This window comes from Urocitellus parryii, chromosome 6, assembly GCF_045843805.1.
Source record: "Urocitellus parryii isolate mUroPar1 chromosome 6, mUroPar1.hap1, whole genome shotgun sequence".
NCBI classification, from domain to species: Eukaryota; Metazoa; Chordata; class Mammalia; order Rodentia; family Sciuridae; genus Urocitellus; species Urocitellus parryii.
In genome coordinates this window covers 170,292,921-170,310,627 of record NC_135536.1, presented here as the reverse complement: position 1 = coordinate 170,310,627, position 17,707 = coordinate 170,292,921, and the positions used below count along the sequence as shown (strand labels likewise).

Here is a 17,707-nt window from a genome sequence, read left to right as displayed (position 1 = left end):
TTGCTTATGGACATTCAGATATAGCAGCCAGCTGACTGGTAGAGGCAGAGACATCTGCACTACAAGATAAGCCTTTAGTTTCTATTCAAACTCCTTCCTCTGAGACACTGGCACTCTTAAGAAACAATGGCAGTTACAGGCAGACAACACTAAACAAACCAGATGGGGTTGGGGCACACTGCACATATAGCTTGGGGCTGAGGAGCTGGTCTTGCTTGAGCCTGCACTGATCTCACACAACAGGAAGACTATCTGAAAACTAGTGCTCTTGAATTAGCTGGACCATTGGCTTAAGGGAAGGATTGCAGTTGCTGATTCACATAAGAAACTATATAGTTCCAGTATGTAAACATCAAATAAAAAACACCTTATTCAAAAGGAATGTGGTGCAAAAATATCCCCCAGTTCTGGGCTCACCTTTTAAGAGATTCTGACTAATCAAATGACTCTTCCCACACGAACAGGAATGTCCCTTTAATAAGCCTGTGTGTTATAACATGAGCAAAAAAACTCCAATTACCCATACATTTGCACATGTGGAATGTGTATGCATGAATAATCTCTGGAAAGCTATGCAAGGAACAAAAACCAGTGGGTGCTCATGTGCTGAGGAACTGGGTTTGATGGAGTCAGGAGTGCAAGGAAGAAAATTTTTAACTGTTTTGTGGGATTACCTATTTAAAAAGTTAAATCTAGAAAGGAAGACAGCATTGAACAACCAAGTTGGGGTGCAGTGGGGGAAATGACAGATGAATGTGACCAAGGAAGATCAGGAGAGGAAAGGGAGACAGGTGAGTGCTAGCCCAGGTAAAGCCCCTGCAGCTTAGGAAGCTCTTGAGCCTGCATGACTCAGATATTATGTGGATGAGCAGCCCCCTGTCCCTAGGCCTGCTGCTCACCAGGCTCTGGACACTGGCTAATCTTCCCAAGAGGTGGCAAGGACATTGTTAATGCAGTCCCCAGGTGGTGAATGAGGAAATGAGGCTTTGAGACAAGCCTGCAGAATGGCACAAGGCAAGTGAATAGGAAGGGGGTGACTTAAATTACTTCAAGTGCTTCTGCCTGGAGCTCTGGGATACCTCCCTGTGCATCTCCTAATACCCAGGAAGCCTCTCAGAAAATAATTTCTACAGTAGTTCATAGTAGCTTAAAGTGGGACCTGACAATGGAGACGAGATGTGGAGTCATGAAGAGACATGGCCCAATGTCATTTCTGATGGAGCCAAGGGGTTTGGCACAAGGGAAACAAATCTTGATTTATTAAGAACTAGGTAGCTGGCAATAGTGGGAGGTCCCCTGTATTCCTTAGCCCAGACCTCCAGAAGCACTTGTTCCCATTTGGCCAGTTCTGTCTTGTCCTGCTCCTTGGCCAGAAAAGTACAGGTTGCAAGGACTTTATCTGCCAGTGATGGGCCTAACTAGATCATACTTGGCAAAGAAAAGCAGCAGATGTCAACTTCTAGGGTCTTATGCTGATCCAACTAGGAACTGGGCTGGGTCTGTTCCCTGCTTCTAACATCAGCTGAATTCAGTTGGCCTCTAGCAATAACTAGATAATGGTTTAGCCACAGAAGGGCTGAGTTATGTTCCACTAACCCACAGCACCCAAGTGACATCCAATCTTTGAGCTGCTTAAGACACTGACAAATCACACCAGCTAGTGGTCCAAGAGTAGATCAGATTCCCCACATATCTACACCTGGTGGGGGACCCAGGTGTAGGGACTGTATGGCTAAGAGTTGCCATAACTACTGTTAGTGATGCAGCAGGATGCCACCAAGCCAAGAGATCACTAAAAGCAGAGGAATACTCTTGTTGACAGTTCAGCTTCCAGCCCAATGCTAGCAAAGGAATTCCTTTTAAGAAGCACTTTGCATTCACAAGTGCTGTGATGGTGAAGTTAGTGGCACTTCATTCAGGCACAGCATATCCAAGATGAGGCCCAGTGCAGAATACAGAGCATTCTTGTCCTTTCCTCTAAAGGCTCTGACTATTTAGGGTCTGCACCTTAGCCTGCCTGGAGCTCTTATGCAGTGAGATGAGATGATTTTGTCTTGGCACAAATCCAGGGACTTCATGAGGCTATCTCCTTAGTACTAATGCATAAGGACAGAAAAGGTGGCAACTGAAAGGCTAGAGTCCTAGGAAAGTTGTAAGTGGCAATGATTTGCACTGTAGGTCAGAAGGGGAAAAATTTCTTTCCTATTGGAGCCCCTTAAAAAAAGAGGCAGCAACATCTGTCCCAAGGTCATGCCATGGAAACTGGTGGATGCTGGCCGTTAATGAGGCTGGGCTAGCAGTAAGCCCACTTAACATTGGTCACTGAAAACATTTCACTGTAAACTGGGTGTTGCAGCATTCAACTCTATCATGCTATGAACAGAACACAAAAGGAGGGTGAAAGTCGCAGTGTATAAAGAGTTCTCAAGAGGGCCAAACAGGCTAAGGCGTTCATATAAAAATAGTTCACACTTCTCTTGCCCTGTTTAGGCAGCAGTCCAGTTGGCATACGAATAGGTCACACATAGGAAACGGCCAATTCTGACCAACTGCACTTGTAATTTTCCAAACTGGATTCTGCCCAGCACTTTTCTAAGCAAATGGGAATTTTCTTCCTCATCTGACCCAAGCCACCTGAGCCAAGGTCAGGTTCCCTCTTATGATCGTAGAGGCTGGATTCCAGAAAAAATTCCTGGAGACATGCCATGAGTACAGCAGCAATGCCTTCTCCATCCTCTCCATATCACGCAGACTGTATTCCAGTGAAAAACTCTACTCACACCTGTGGGACAGAGTGGAGTAAAGCAGTTGATGAAGTGTTGCGGCACCTCCTATGATGGGATGGGAGGGGGAGAGCAGGCTGTGGAAAAGAACGTTCTGTCTCATCCACTGCTACTTCACATGGCTAGTTTACACAGTATTCACAGATCCTAATAGACTGAGTCATTTCTAGAAAAGCTGGACAGAAAGAGCCAAAGAGTAGCATGCATCTCTCTCCTATGAAGACACTTTCAGTTGGTGATCACAAGTTCAAATACTGAGGCACACACTAAGGGTAGCCAGCCCTATAGGGGCTTCCTGAAACTATTTACAATTCCGCATGGATCACCGGCTTCAGGATTCAGAATTATGTAGGGAACTTACTTGGGGTAGACTTTAAAAAGTCAATGACAGGCATTTTTTTTTTCCTTAAGTAGAAACAGCACAAGAGAGGGGAAAGAATAGAGTGAGGAAAGAACAGGAGAGGCAAAGGGGTCAGTATTCTCTTCATTCAGCTGGGCCAGGAGGACTGGCCTTTGTCAGTTGCTCCTCTTTAGGGCCATCTGAAGGGCTCACAGCAGCTTCACCTGCGCCAGTGGGCCAAGGCCAGCACTACATTGGCACCATACTGTGCTTATAGGGATGTAGGCAGAACCTTGGAGCCCCCTGGGTTACACAGGGACAGTGTGGACACAGGCTGTAGCCCTTGCTGGGGCTCCTGACAGGCCTAACTGGTGAATGGGAGGAGGAAATGGTAAGAGGAAATGACTTCTGACCAGGCCTTTCCAAGCACATCTAATATTTTCAGCTTAGATGATTTGATAGCAAGTATTGGTAGCAAGTGAACTTGGGACAGATAATGGTGAGGGGCACTTCTGCCCTTGGGTTCCAAGATGGACTTATAAAAGGAACATAACTGAAAAGCTGTGGGCACTGCCTCACCAACCACTGGCAGCTACCTGTGTTTTGGCTGGTGTAACCACTGGTTTTACTCAGTTCCCGGCTGCCAGGAGAGTTTGTGGTCTGCACAGGAGCTCATCTGTCCACAGGGTAGGGGCGTGGCTTTAAAGACGATCCCTCAGTTCCCTTATCTTACACCTGTGTTTATCTTCCCTTCTGCTTGATAAAGAGATAGAGTGTAATGGAGTTAGCAAGAGACCCTCATGAAGTTTCTGGAATCAAACCTGTAGACTCATCCACTCCTCTTCTCTTGGCCATGGGATAGTGTCAGAGTGCTTTGGTTGTCACAAGACCCAGATGCCTAGATTGCCAGCCTGGCTGACTCAAGAGTTCTTCGTGAGGAAAAAGAAGCGGCAGTTAATGCCCCAGGTAGAGAGCAGCCAAGACAGAGACTGCTTGTGTTCCTCCTGGCTCCACACAGATCTCGTATTCAACAACAGTCTGATCCTTGCAGTGAGCTATACAATGTTCTCTGCCCCAGGCAGAGGTCCCTGGGGGGGCCCATGATCCTGCTTATTATGCAGTTGGGCCAGCTGCAGAACTGGCATGTTGCACAGTGGACACACTTTCCGAACTTCCAGCCACTTAATAAGGCACCTGCAGAATGAAACAAGGTGAGGGGAGGGAGATGTTAGTCCCATACTAATAGCAGCTCCTGCAGTCATCTCACTGTTGCCAAGGATAGTGAACATGTCTGCCACCTAGAACCCAAGTGTGAGGAATCTGGTATATGGTCTCAAGGAGCTCCACTATAGGTGGAGAAGACATGTCACTCTCTGAAGGAATCAGACCCTCCTGTTTTCCAAAAGGTGGTATTAGGAAGCCAGTTGGTGTGTTATACCCTCAGTTTACCCCCCACAACTTCTTTTTCTGGTGGGGGTACCAGGGATTGAACTCTGTGGTACTCGACCATGGAGGCATATTCCCCAGCCCTATTTTGTATTTCATTTAGAGATGAGGTCTCACTGAGTTGCTTAGTGCCTCACTTTTGCTGAGGCTGGCTTTGAACTCATGATCCTCCTGATTCAGCCTCCTGAGAGGCTGGAATTACAGTCATGTGCCACCATGCCCGGCTACCCAGGACTTCTTAAAGAGCAAAGTACACTGAGGAGGGAAATAGGAAGCAGGAAAATAAAATTTTCTAGTAGAAATACAAAACACATAAAATTGCAAGAGAAGGGAGATATTAATGTCTGTGGTAAGGAGGAGATGGCCCCACACTACCATTTATATACAGACTATTTATTTTGATTTAAAGTAACTATGGTTTTGATTAAAATACATTTTTATGAGATGGAAACTATTGTTGGAAAGTTCCATCTAAATAGTTGTTTATAATCTGGGTTCCAGAGAGGTGTAGGCTTGGCTGACTCTCTGCCTGAGCCCTGTCATGGTAGTCACATTCCACCCCCTTCACCCTCCTAAATGTCACGAATACACACACCTGCCTCACAGGGTGCTGTCAACTTCCTGCATTACAGACCAACTGAGAAGCCATCAAGCTTGTCTGGCATTGCCACATAGCCCACACTGAGTTGGTTGATATGCCTCAAGGTCAACTCCCATTAAATAATTCCATGCCAGTACTCACTTTCTGTGGAAGGCATGCTTACATGGACAAATCCCTAACTCGTCCCGAGGCTTGAAGTCTTCTAGACATACTGCACAGAGCTGAAAGACAAAGTCACAAATGAGACCAAGTGTCTGGTAGGTACTCACCCAAGCCACAGAGCAGAGCTCAGGCTCCCCAGGGCCAGCCATTTGAAGAAATTTATAGTGTCTCACAACTCTTTACAGGAAAGAAACCAACTGGAATGGTAAGGCCCTCTGAAGAAGATGCCCATGCTCTTCCTGTTGCACATTTAAAGGTGGTAGGCAGACGGAGAGACAGAAAACAAGTAGAGGTTCCTTTATTCTGTACATGAGAGAAGTGTGACAGGATTCCTCTCATACATGCAGGCTTCACCTTGTAACTTGCATGATGTGACCAGGGACTGACTTTCCCAGGGGATGCTCTGCCTGATCAGCAGCACGGTCCCAGCTCCCAAGTACTCACTGAAGGGCCTGCTCACATCCTGGGCAACTCTTGCTTCAGTTTTTAAGGCACGAATTGCAGTAACATGCTATTTATAGTTCTTAGAGCTGCCATGTGGCACTGTCCTTCTATCAGAGTCTGTCTTTGTCTAATTAAATGTTATTACAAGTTTCACTTACCAAATTATGTACATGGGCCAGGATTGCTCTCTGACAGATGGACAGTTTTCACTGCTTTCATACTTAGTGCCTTGGATACATGTATCATTACATTTACCCATCTTACAGATGAGGAAACAAACGTAGCAATAATCATGTTGGGGAGAGGCCAGGCTTGGTGGAGTTGGGGAGCAGCTAGTCCTGGCTGGGGACTCAGGTCTGTTACATTGATGTGTTGCTGAACCCCTTCTGTCTCCTGCTATTGAGCTGCATTCTTCTTTGCTTGTTTTCCTGTTCATCCCCAGGGATCCTGGCTCAGGCTATCACTATTTCCTGCCCTGACAGCAGATACGGTTTTGCTGTGATCAGCTTTTTAACCTGTAATATGTAACCCAGTCTTTCTAGGTTACGTGTGCCTATAGCCAGTGCTGTGAATGTCAGTCTTCCAATACCCCTGTTGTGGCAGTTACTGGGGCCTTTTGTGTACAGCAGACAGGATCTTCTCAGGAGGAGAATGGACAAGAGTGCCTGTAAGATTCAGCATGCCACCAAGACTGCAGGAAGGAAGAAGGCAGGATAGGTGTCTGGCCTGGGCTTGGACACCTACTAGCTTTGTGTTATTACAAGTTGTGACCTCTGTCTTCATAATTACTGTTCTTTACCTATAAAATGAGGACATTACCTGTCCTGCTCCTCACTGAACTATATAAGGTTGGAAGGATATAGTAAGGCAGTCTATCAATACCAATTGTCTATTATTGTTTAAAATTTGTGATGAGAGCATTACTTTCAAGTCCATTTTTGTTTTCTGGGGCAGGGTTATCTTTTTGGGCCTCAGCTTCTCATCTATAAAGGCAGAAAATGCCCTCACCTTCTAAACTGGGTGAGCAACCCTGTGGCCTTCAAGAGGAAGCTTCCCTTAGCCTAACCTTCTGAAACAGGGTTAGAATTATCTTCTGGAAGTTCAGTACTAACTCTACTGAAGTATGTGAGACACATTGCTCATTTTTATAAATTCTAGGATCCAAATTTGTCACCTTTTTCAAAATGGAGTTTGTTATGGTTTTTAATGTGCTATTATGTTCGACATAAACAAATTCTAAAATTATATTGGGCTAGTGTTGTGGCTCAGTGGTAGAGCACTTGCCTAGCATGTGTGAGGCATTGGGTTCGATTCTCAGCACTGTAATTAATAAATAAATTAAATAAAGGTCCATCAACAACGAAAAAAAAATTAAAAACACCCTCATAAACAAACAAAAACTATAGATGCCTGAAAACAAACAAACAAACAACAATAAATACAACACATACACACAGAAGATAAATTCTGACATGGTAAGTGCTAAAGGTGACCAAAAATTAAAGGCAATAATAAAAAGACAAAAGCCTCAAACTGGACTTCCTGGAAGATCCCCCAGGGCCAGAGTCATTTAAAAATTTTCCTTTATAGAGCATATTTTGCAAATGACCTTTACTTTCAATGACAGATTGTTTGTATCCAAAGTGATTTCCTATCACCTTTATAAATACTAAGCTATAATTCTCATATCATCATATTTACTCCTTTAAATAGGTATAGAATTCAGCAGGGTTTTTTTTTTTTTTTTTTTTTTTGTTGTTGTTGTTTTTGGTACTAGAGATTGAACTGAATCCAGGGGCACTACTGAGCTGTATCTCCAGCCCTCTTTGTTTTTTATTTCAGACAGGGTCTTGCTAAATTGACAAGGCTGGCCTCAAACCTGCAATTCTCCTGCCTCAGCCTTCTGAGTCACTGGACTCAGGAATGTACAGATGGGTACCACTGTGCCTGGTCAAAGAACTGTTCCCTCTCTGCTCCTAGTACTGGGCATCAAACCCAGGGCCTTGTCCATGCTAGGTAAGTGCTCTACCACTGAGCTATATTCCCAGCTCCTAAAAGTTTTAAAACACATCCAGAGTTGTAACCCCAGTGATTCAGGAGGCTGATGCAGGAGAATCACAAGTTTGATGTCATCCTGGCCAACTTAATGAGAACCTTTCTCAAAATAAAAAAATAGGGCTGGGATTGTGGCTCAGTGGTAGAGCGCACACCTAGATGCAAGGTCCTGGGTTTGATCCTCAGCGCCACATAAAAATAAATAAAATTAAAGTATTGTGTCCAACTACAACTAAAAAATAAATGTTAATAAAAAAAATAAAAGGACTGGGGATGTAATTCAGTAGTAAAGCACCCTGAGTTCAATCTCCAGAACCAGGGAAAATAAAAAATAATATATTAACTCTCTGCCACTATTTAATTCCAGAACATCTGCATCACCTCCCTTATCCCAAAACACCCATAGCCATAAGCAATCCCTTCCTATTTTCCCGTTTCATCAAATTCTGGCAACCAACCACTAATTCTGTCTTAACAGATTTCTCTATTCTAGACATTTTATGTAAATGGAAGCATAAATATGTGGTATTTTGCATTTGGTTTCTTTTCCTTGCTGTCTTTAAGGTTCATCCATACTGTAGTACTTCTTTTTTTGGGGGGTTACTGGGGCACTTAACAACTGAGTTATATCCCCAGCCCTTTTTTATGTTTTATTTAAATTTATGGTCTCACTGAGTTGTTTAGGCCTCACCAAATTACCGTGGCTGGCTTTGAACTCATGATACTTCTGCCTCAGCTTCCCAAGCCACTTGGATCATAGGCCTACGCCACTGAGCCTGGCCTTCATTCATTTTCATAGTTAAATAATGTTCCCTTGTATAAATATACCACATTTTGTTTATCCATTCATTGGTTGGTGGCCACTTGGGTTGTTTTACATTTTGGCTATTGTGAATAATGCCACCATACATATCAGTACATCTATTTGATTGCCTGTTTTCAATTCTTTGGGGTATATATGAAGGGGTAGAATTATGGGTTATAGAGAGTAACTATTAATTTTCTGAGGAGCTATCAGACTGATTCCCAACGTGACTGAATCATTTTACATTCCTACCAGGACTATATATGGGTTCCAATTTCTCCACATCATCACTAACATTTATTATTGTCTTTTTGATTATGGTTATCCTAGTGGGTATAAAGTGGTCATTTCCCAAGTAACTAATGATAAATTATTCTTTGGCTATTTGTATTTCTTCCTTGGAGAAATGTCTATTCAAGTCCTTTTGCCCATTTTTTAGCTGACTTATTTTTCTTTTTAGTTATGAGTTCTTATATATTTTAGATATAAATCCCTTGTCAGATAATCAACTTGTTTTGACAAAGGTGCAAAAGCATTTCAATGGCAGAAGGATAGCCATTTCAATGAATAATGTTGGAGCAACTTCAAGTCCACAGGCGTGAAAAGCACATACTACCTAAATTACAAGTAATAAGAAAAAAAATTTGATAAACTGGAGTTAAAGACTTTTATTTTGCAAAAAGCCCTGTTAACAAAGTAGCAAAATATGAAGTCAATACCCATAAATCAAATACACTTCTATACATCAGCAATGAATCCTCTTTTTTTAAAATTTTTTTTTAAAGAGAGAGAAAGAGAGCATTTTTTTTCTTGCTTTCCTTTTTTTAAAATTTTTTATTATTGGTCTTTCAAAATATTACACAGTTCTTAATACATCATATTACACGGTTTGGTTCAAGTGGGTTATGAACTCCCAATTTTACCCTGTATACAGATTGCTGAATCACATCAGTTACCCTTCCATTGATTGACATATTGCCTTTCTAGTGTCTGATGTATTCTGCTGTCTGTCCTATTTTCTATTATCCCCCCTCCCCTCCCCTCCCCTCCCCTTTTCTCTCTCTACCCCTTCTACTGTAAATCATTTCTTCCATTTGTATTATCTTGTCTTACCCCTCCTTTCCTCTTATATGTCATTTTGTATAACCCTGGGGATCGCCTTCCATTTCCATGCGATTCCCCTTCTCACTCCCTTTCCCTCCCACCTCTCATCCCTGTTTAATGTAAATCTTCTTCTCAAGCTCTTCATCCATACCCTGTCCTTGTTGACTCCCCTTATATCAAAGGAGTCATTTGGTATTTGTTTTTTAAAGATTGACTAGCTTCACTTAGCATAATCTGCTCTAATGCCATCCATTTCCCTCCAAATTCTATGATTTTGTCGTTTTTTAATGCAGAGTAATACTCCATAGTGTATAAATGCCACAGTTTTTTTTATCTATTCATCTATTGAAGGGCATCTAGGCTGATTCCACAGTCTTGCTATCGTGAATTGAGCTGCTATGAACATCGATGTAGCAGTGTCCCTGTAGCATGCTCTTATTAGGTCTTTAGGGAATAGACCGAGAAGGGGAATAGCTGGGTCAAATGGTGGTTCCATTCCCAGCTGAGAAAGAGAGAATTTTTAATATTTATTTTTTTAGTTTTTCGGCAGACACAACATCTTTGTTTGTATGTGGTGCTGCAGATCGAACCGGGGCCTCATGCATGCCAGGCGAGCTCGCTACCGCTTGAGCCACATCCCCAGCCCAGCAATGAATCCTCTGAAAGAGAAATTAGGAAAACTATCCCATTCACAATAGCCTCAAAAACAAACCAAACAACAACAACAACAAAACAACTTGGGAATCAATTTAACAAAAGAGGTGAAAGACTGCTACAATGAAAACTACAGAATACTAAAGAAAGAAATTGAAGAAGACCTTAGAAGAAAGATCTCCCATGTTCTTGGATAGGAAAATTAATATTGTCAAAATGGCCATACTACCAAAAGCATTATTCAGATTCAATATGATTCCAATTAAAGTTCCAACATCATTCCTCATAGAAACAGAAAAAGCAATCATAATATTCGTTTGGAAAAATAAGAGACCCAGAATAGCCAAAGTAATCCTTAGCAAGAAGATCGAAGCAAGAGCCATACAAAACAACCTTAAACTATACTACAAAGCTATGGCAACAAAAACAGCATGGTATTGGCACTGAAATAGACATGCAGACCAATGGTACAGAAAATAAGACATAAAGACAAACCTACATAAATATAGTTATCTCATGTGAGACAAAGGTGCTAAAACCATACATTGGAGAAAAGATAGCCTATTCCAAGAAACAGTGCTATGAAAACTGGAAATCCATATGCAACAAAATGAAATTAAATCCCTATCTCTCACATGCACAAAACTCAACTCAAAGTGGATCAAGGACCTAGGAATTAGATCAGAGACCCTGCGCCAAATAGCAAAAAAAAACCAGGCCCAAATCTTCATCATGTCAGATTAGGCCCTGACTTCCTTAACAAGACTCCTAAAGCACAAGACGTAAAATCAAGAATCAATAAGTGGGATGCATTCAAACTAAAAAAGTTTCTTCTCAGGAAAAAAAAAAAAAAACAATCAATTAGGTGAAGGCAGAGCTTACAGAATGGGAGCAAACTTTTACCACACGCCCAATAGACAGAGCACTAATCTCCAGGATACATAAAGAACTCAAAAAAACTTTAACACCAAAAAAACAAATAGCCCATTGGGCTAAAGAATTGAACAGACACTTATCAGAATAAGATATACAATTGGTCAACAAACATGTGAAAAAGTGTTCAACAACTCTAGTAATTAGAGAAATGCAAATCAAAAATTCATCTCCCTCCAGTTAGAATGGCAGTTATCAAGAATACAAGCAACAATAAGTGTTGGCGAGGATGTGGGAAAAAGGCACACTCATACATTGCTGGTGGGACTGGAAAGTGGTGCAACCAATCTGGAAAGCAGTATGGAGATTCCTTAGAAAACTTGGAATTGAACCACCATTTGACCCAGCTATCCTACTCCTCAGTCTATACCCAAAGGACTTAAAAACAGCATACTACGGGGATGCAGCCACATTAATGTTTATAGCAGCATAATTCCCAACAGCTAAACTGTGGAACCAACCATGCCCTTCAATAGATGAATGGATAAAGAAAATGTGGCATATATACACAATGGAGTATTACTCAGCATTAAAAAAGAATAACACACTGAGTGAAGTAAGCCAATCCCAAGAAACCAAAGGCTGAATGCTTTCTCTGATAAGTTGATGCTGATCCACAATGGGGGCGGGGGCATGGGATGAATGGAGAAACTTTGGATTGGGCAAACGGAGGGTAAGGGGGGGTAATGAGGGCAGGAAAGATGGTGGAATGAGATAGACATCATTACCCTAGGTACATGTATGATTGCATGAATGGTGTGACTCTCCTTCACGTACAACCAGAGAAGTGAAAAACTGTGCTCTATTCATTTACAATGAATAGTAATGTATTCTGCTGTCATGTATAACTAATTAGAACAACAAAAACAACAAAAAAGCCCTGTTAATATGAAAAGCTGGGAGAATATATTTGCATACCTTTTTATTTTATAGATTTATTATGATTGAGTTATAAAAGTTCAGATACAGACTTGCAAATATTTTCTCCCTATGGGTTGTCCTTTTACTTTCTTGATAATGTCTTTTGAAGCATAATAGTCTAATATTTTGCTAACTTCAATTTATCTATTTGTTTCCTTAGGTTGCATGTACTTTAGTTGTTATATCTAAGAATCCATTGCCTAATCCAAGGTAATGATGATTTATATACTTATGTTTACTTCTGAGAGTCTCATATTATTAAGTGATATATTTGCCTTGATACATTAAGACAAATGAACAGAGAAAATAAAAATAACCTAACTATATGCTGTCTATAAAAAAACTTACTTCAAATATAATTATATAGGTAGACTAAAGATAAAAGGCTAGAAAGACACATACCATACAAACATTAACTAAAAGGAAGCTGGAGTCACTATATTATCAAAGACTTTGAAGCAGGACCAGGTGCAGGCCTACAATTCTAGAGCCTGGGGAGGCTGAGACAGAGGATCGTGAGTTTGAAGCCAACCTCAGCAACCACGAGGCAGGTGCTAAACAACTCAATGAGGCCCTTTCTCTAAATAAAATACAAAACAGGGCTGTGGCTCAGTGGTTGAGTGCCCCTGAGTTCAATCCCTGGCAATCCCTCCCCGCCAACACACACAATAAAAAGACACTGAAGCAAAGAAAATTATCAGGGATGAACAGGGATCTTGATAAAAGGGTAAATCACCAAGACATAAAAATTCTAAATGTGTAACAGCCTAAACAACAGTGCCTCAAAAAAATTACTAAATAAATAAATAAAAGATATAATACATTCATTCATACATTAGAAAATAAATATAATAAATGTCAATTATCTCCAAATACATTTATATATTTAATATAATACTAATCAATACTCAGGTTTTAAAAAAATCTTCTATTTCAGTTATTCCCTTTATTTTACTTTTTTTTTTAGTTGTAGATAGATACAATACCTTTATTTCACTATTCACCTTTTTAATATGGTGTTGAGGATCAAACCCAGAGCCCACACATACAAGGCAAGTGCTCTACCACTGAGCTACAACCCCAGCCCCAGGTTTTTTTTTTTTTTTTTTTTAACTGATATAGACTAGCTGATTCTATACTTTACATAGAAGGGCAAAAGAACTAGACTAGTGCTATAACTTGGTTTGTCCCCACCAAAACTCATGTTGAGGCTTGGTCCTCAATGTAATGGTGTTGAGTAGCAGTGGGACCTTTAAGAAATGAGACCTAGCAGAAGTAATTAGGTCATGAAGGCACTTCTTCTTCTTCTTTTTTTTAAAAATATTTATTTATTTATTTTTTTAGTTTCCAGTGGACACAACATCTTTGTTTGTACGTGGTGCTGAGGATCGAACCCGGGCTGCACATATGCCAGGAGAGCGCGCTACAGCTTGAGCCACATCCCCAGCCCATGAAAGCACTTCTTTCATGAATGGTTTCATATTTCCTGAGAGACTGGATTATTCTTTTGAGACTGGATTAAGTTTAGCACCACTGAGCTAGAACCTCACAAGACTGGACTAGTTACTGTAACAAAGATTATGAAGCTATTCAGGTTTCCCTCTGTCTCTCTCTTGCTATCTGACCTTTCTTCTGCATGTGCCTACTTCACTTTTGCTTTTCTACCACACATGGAGCAGCACATGGTCCTCACTGGCAAAGCCAATGCCAGTGTCACGCTCTTGGACCTTCAGCACATGAGCCCAAACTAACCTCCTTTCTTTATAAAGTACCCATCCTCAAGTATTTTGTTATAGCAACAGAAACTAGACTAAGACATCTAACTAAAACAGTTTTGGAAGAGAATAAGTTAGAGGAACCATACTACTTGATTTAAAAATTTTTTAAGTTATTGATAGACCTTTATTTTTTATTTATTTATATGCGGTGCTGAGAATCAAACCCAGTGCCTCACACATTCCAGGTTAAGTGTGCTTCTACCACTGAGCCCCCGCCCCCGCTCCCATACTACTTGATTTTAAGACTTAATATAAAACTACTCTAATCAAGTCAATGTGGTACTAATGAAGGAATAGGCACATAAATTAAGGAAACAGAAGAGAGTATATAGAAATAGAGCCACAAAAATATGGCCATTTATTTTTTGACAAAGGTACAAAAGAAAATGATGAAAGCAACTTCTGACCATAACTAGAATTTGTTTTTATCACAGGTAAAAATTGAAGACAAAGGTACAAAAGAAATTTAATGATAAAAGCAACTTCTTACCATAACTAAATACAAATAACAAATAACTAAATACAAATGGCCAGATTCAGCAAAATAAATTGATTAGGAACAGCTGGGGGCACTAATTCTAATATGTAATGAGGCAGCAATTTCCTTTTTTTGGTATTATTAGGTATTGAACCCAGGGCCCCTCACACATGCTAGGCAAGCACTCTATTGCTGAGCTCATCCATAGACCTTTTTAAAAAAACTTGTGAGTCAGGATCTTGCTAAGTTGTTCAGGCTGGCTTCGAACTTGTGATCCTTCTGCCTTAGCCTACTGAGTAGCTGGGATTATAGGTACATGTATCATGCCAGCAACATAATACATTTATTCAGGATTAACTTTCTAAAAGTAATCGATCAAATCAATACTGAAGACTTCTGTTCCCGACAAACCTGGTTTTTCAACTTGTTAATGTATGTCAGAATTAAAATTTCATTTATGGTTATCAAAAAGATCTCAAAGCAGGGCATGATGGTGCACGCCTATAATCCCAGGGCTCGAGAGGCCGAGTCAGGAAGATCACAAGTTCAAAGCCTGCCTTAGCAATGGCAAGACGCTAAGCAACTCAGACCTTGCCTCAAATAAAATAGAAAAAGAAAAAAATCTTAATTAGAAAAGAGATCATCTTCTATTATTTTATGCTAATTTTGGCTACATGTTAAAATTAAACTTTGGAAAGTTAAATATCCAACAGTAATTGATGCTTAAATTTAATCCAAAACTATAAGTAAACTGCTGTTAAGCAGGAATGTATTCAATTCGTTGATGAAAAATATGTAAAATGACCCAAGGAGCATCAGATCATTTCAAAGTGTTTAACAACAATTTAAATAATAATTATTCTTCTTCAAATAACTTCACAAATTAACTCTCTTTGAGAGACTGACAATGTAGCTTCACCACAGACAACACAGGAATAACATTAAAATTAACAGAATTTTTATAGACTATGTGTCTTAATGTCTAGAACAGGATACACACACAAAAGTTTATATTTAAATTACCAGTGAGCACTTGTGAGTCAACCCTGCAACTTAACTCTCAGACAATGCCCAGGATTTCTACTGCTACCTTTGTGCCCTTCCCCATTCCATCCTTCTGCCTCACTTTCTCACACACCTATCCCTATTAGAAAATCATACTTTGTGTGTGTGAGTGTGTGTGTGTGTGTGTGTGTGCATGTGTGCCATTAGTAGGAAGGTAATACTGAGAACATTTTCAAGAGTGGAATTAGTACAAATTCACCTCAAATAGAAAAACTGATTTATATCTATCTCCTTTTATATAGCATTGACAGTAAGCAGCGTTCCCTGTTGCTATGAAATCTTACATTGGCACCATCCCTATTAAAAACAGTAAATATGTTACTCTCTTTAAGGCCTCACACAATTTATCTTTATATGACTTCACCCTCAAATGGTCTATTAAGCAAATCAAAACAAGCCTAAGTTTTTCAGCTTCTGAAAATAAAGTTATTTAAGCATACTATAGCATATCACTTCTATTAGAAAATAGTTTAAGACAATATTAAAATGTTTATAAAGCAACTTACCTCATGTAAATTCAATTCTTTTACTTTCTCTTTTAATATAACCTGTAAGAACAAAAAATTATTTTGTGCTTATTTAAATTTGTAACTTAAAACTTTTTTCATTCCACTTAGAAATATTTATATTTATATATGTATATGTATATGTGTGTGTGTGTGTACATACACACAAATAAAATTTCCTTCATAATTCAGTATTGAAGATAATCTCTTACAATTTGAGATAGAACATTTTAACAACATTCTTTTAACTTGAGCTCAATATACTATATAATATAAATATATTTAAATATATTCAGTATATTTTAAAGATTAAATTTACCATGTGTCTTGTGACCCAATTAGTTCTATCAATTTCATGTACAAATGATCACCAAGGCCAATTTTACTTTCTAGTTAGCCTATATACAAACATGCTTAGGTTGTCAAGATTATGACAAAATGAGACAAAAGATTCACTTAAAACTAAAATATTCAACTCTGAGTCTCATATGAAAACTATGGGGAAGAATGTGGGATTAACCAAGACATCAGTGTGTACATCTAGGGAACAAGCCAATAAATTCAGATATCAAAGATACATGAATAAGGGCTGGGACCATAGCTCAGTGGTAGAGCTCCTGCCTCGCATGTGTGGGGCACTGGGTTCGATCCTCAGCACCATGTAAAAACAAAGATATTGTGCCCGTCTACAACTAAAAAAATATTAAAAAAAAGGATACATGAATAAAAAATGGATAGAAAGATATACACTCCTAAAATGATGACATAGTCCTGTTAACATCAGTGTCAATAAGGTTAATGACCCAAACAAGCTGAAGCTGCTTTCCCTCCCTGCCTATATTTAAACTCATATAAACACATACTAAAATTCTAAGGACAACAAAAATTTTATGCTTAGAGCCAAAAGAGAATTAAGGAAAATCTAGGCCCACTGTTTGGTGTCAGTGGTAAATGTTAAAGAATGACACAAGGAAGAAAAAAAATACTTTTATTTGGATTTCAAGAAAAGTTGAGTTATTAAAGCACAAACCAGTGAGGAACTATAGAAGGGTTAACAGCTATGATCCAAGTTTGTGGGCTTCTAATGCGAGACCTGAACTAACATTTAAAGTACAAAAGGGAATGATGAGACCACTGTACCATAGCTGGTCATCTCTGAGGAACTGCTATGTCTTTAAATGGAGAAGGAGTAAATTCATTTATCGAAATGTCTCAACTCTATTGACAGAAATGCTAAAATGAAAATATGTAAATCCAGTCTTAGTTTAAAATATGAGTGAAAATAATCTTAGTTCTTAGTTTTTAGGAAAAAAATATGATCAAAATCAATTTGGAGGCTGGGGTTATAGCTCAGCGGTAGAACACTTGCCTCGCACATGTGAGGCACTGGGTTCAATTCTCAGCACCACATAAAAACAAATAAATAAAATAAAAATAAAGATATTGTGGCTTTCTACAACTGAAAAAAAACATTAAAAAAGAGTAGATCTTTATAAATCTTAATTAATTAATTAATTAATATATTGAATTAAATTTCTTACCTGTTTGTATGCATAAAATTCTTTGTGGGCTTGATGTCTTAACCTAAAAGACAGAAATAAGCAATGAGTTACTGAGATTTCTAATAATTGA

General features: G+C 39.5%; 1 protein-coding gene across 1 annotated transcript in view; it reads right to left on the bottom strand.

Moving 5' to 3' along the window:
• Positions 1-394: 394 nt before the first annotated feature.
• The window catches only part of Rnf24 (ring finger protein 24), a 77,847-nt gene continuing 60,534 nt past the window's right edge, over positions 395-17,707 (bottom strand). The window contains exons 3-6 of the mRNA XM_026385846.2: positions 17,617-17,659; positions 16,076-16,117; positions 5,312-5,391; positions 395-4,317 (exon numbers count right to left, since the gene is read on the bottom strand). Coding sequence (XP_026241631.1) covers positions 4,179-4,317; positions 5,312-5,391; positions 16,076-16,117; positions 17,617-17,659 — 304 coding nt within the window. The 3' untranslated portion in view covers positions 395-4,178. The remainder of the gene's footprint in view (positions 4,318-5,311; positions 5,392-16,075; positions 16,118-17,616; positions 17,660-17,707) is intronic.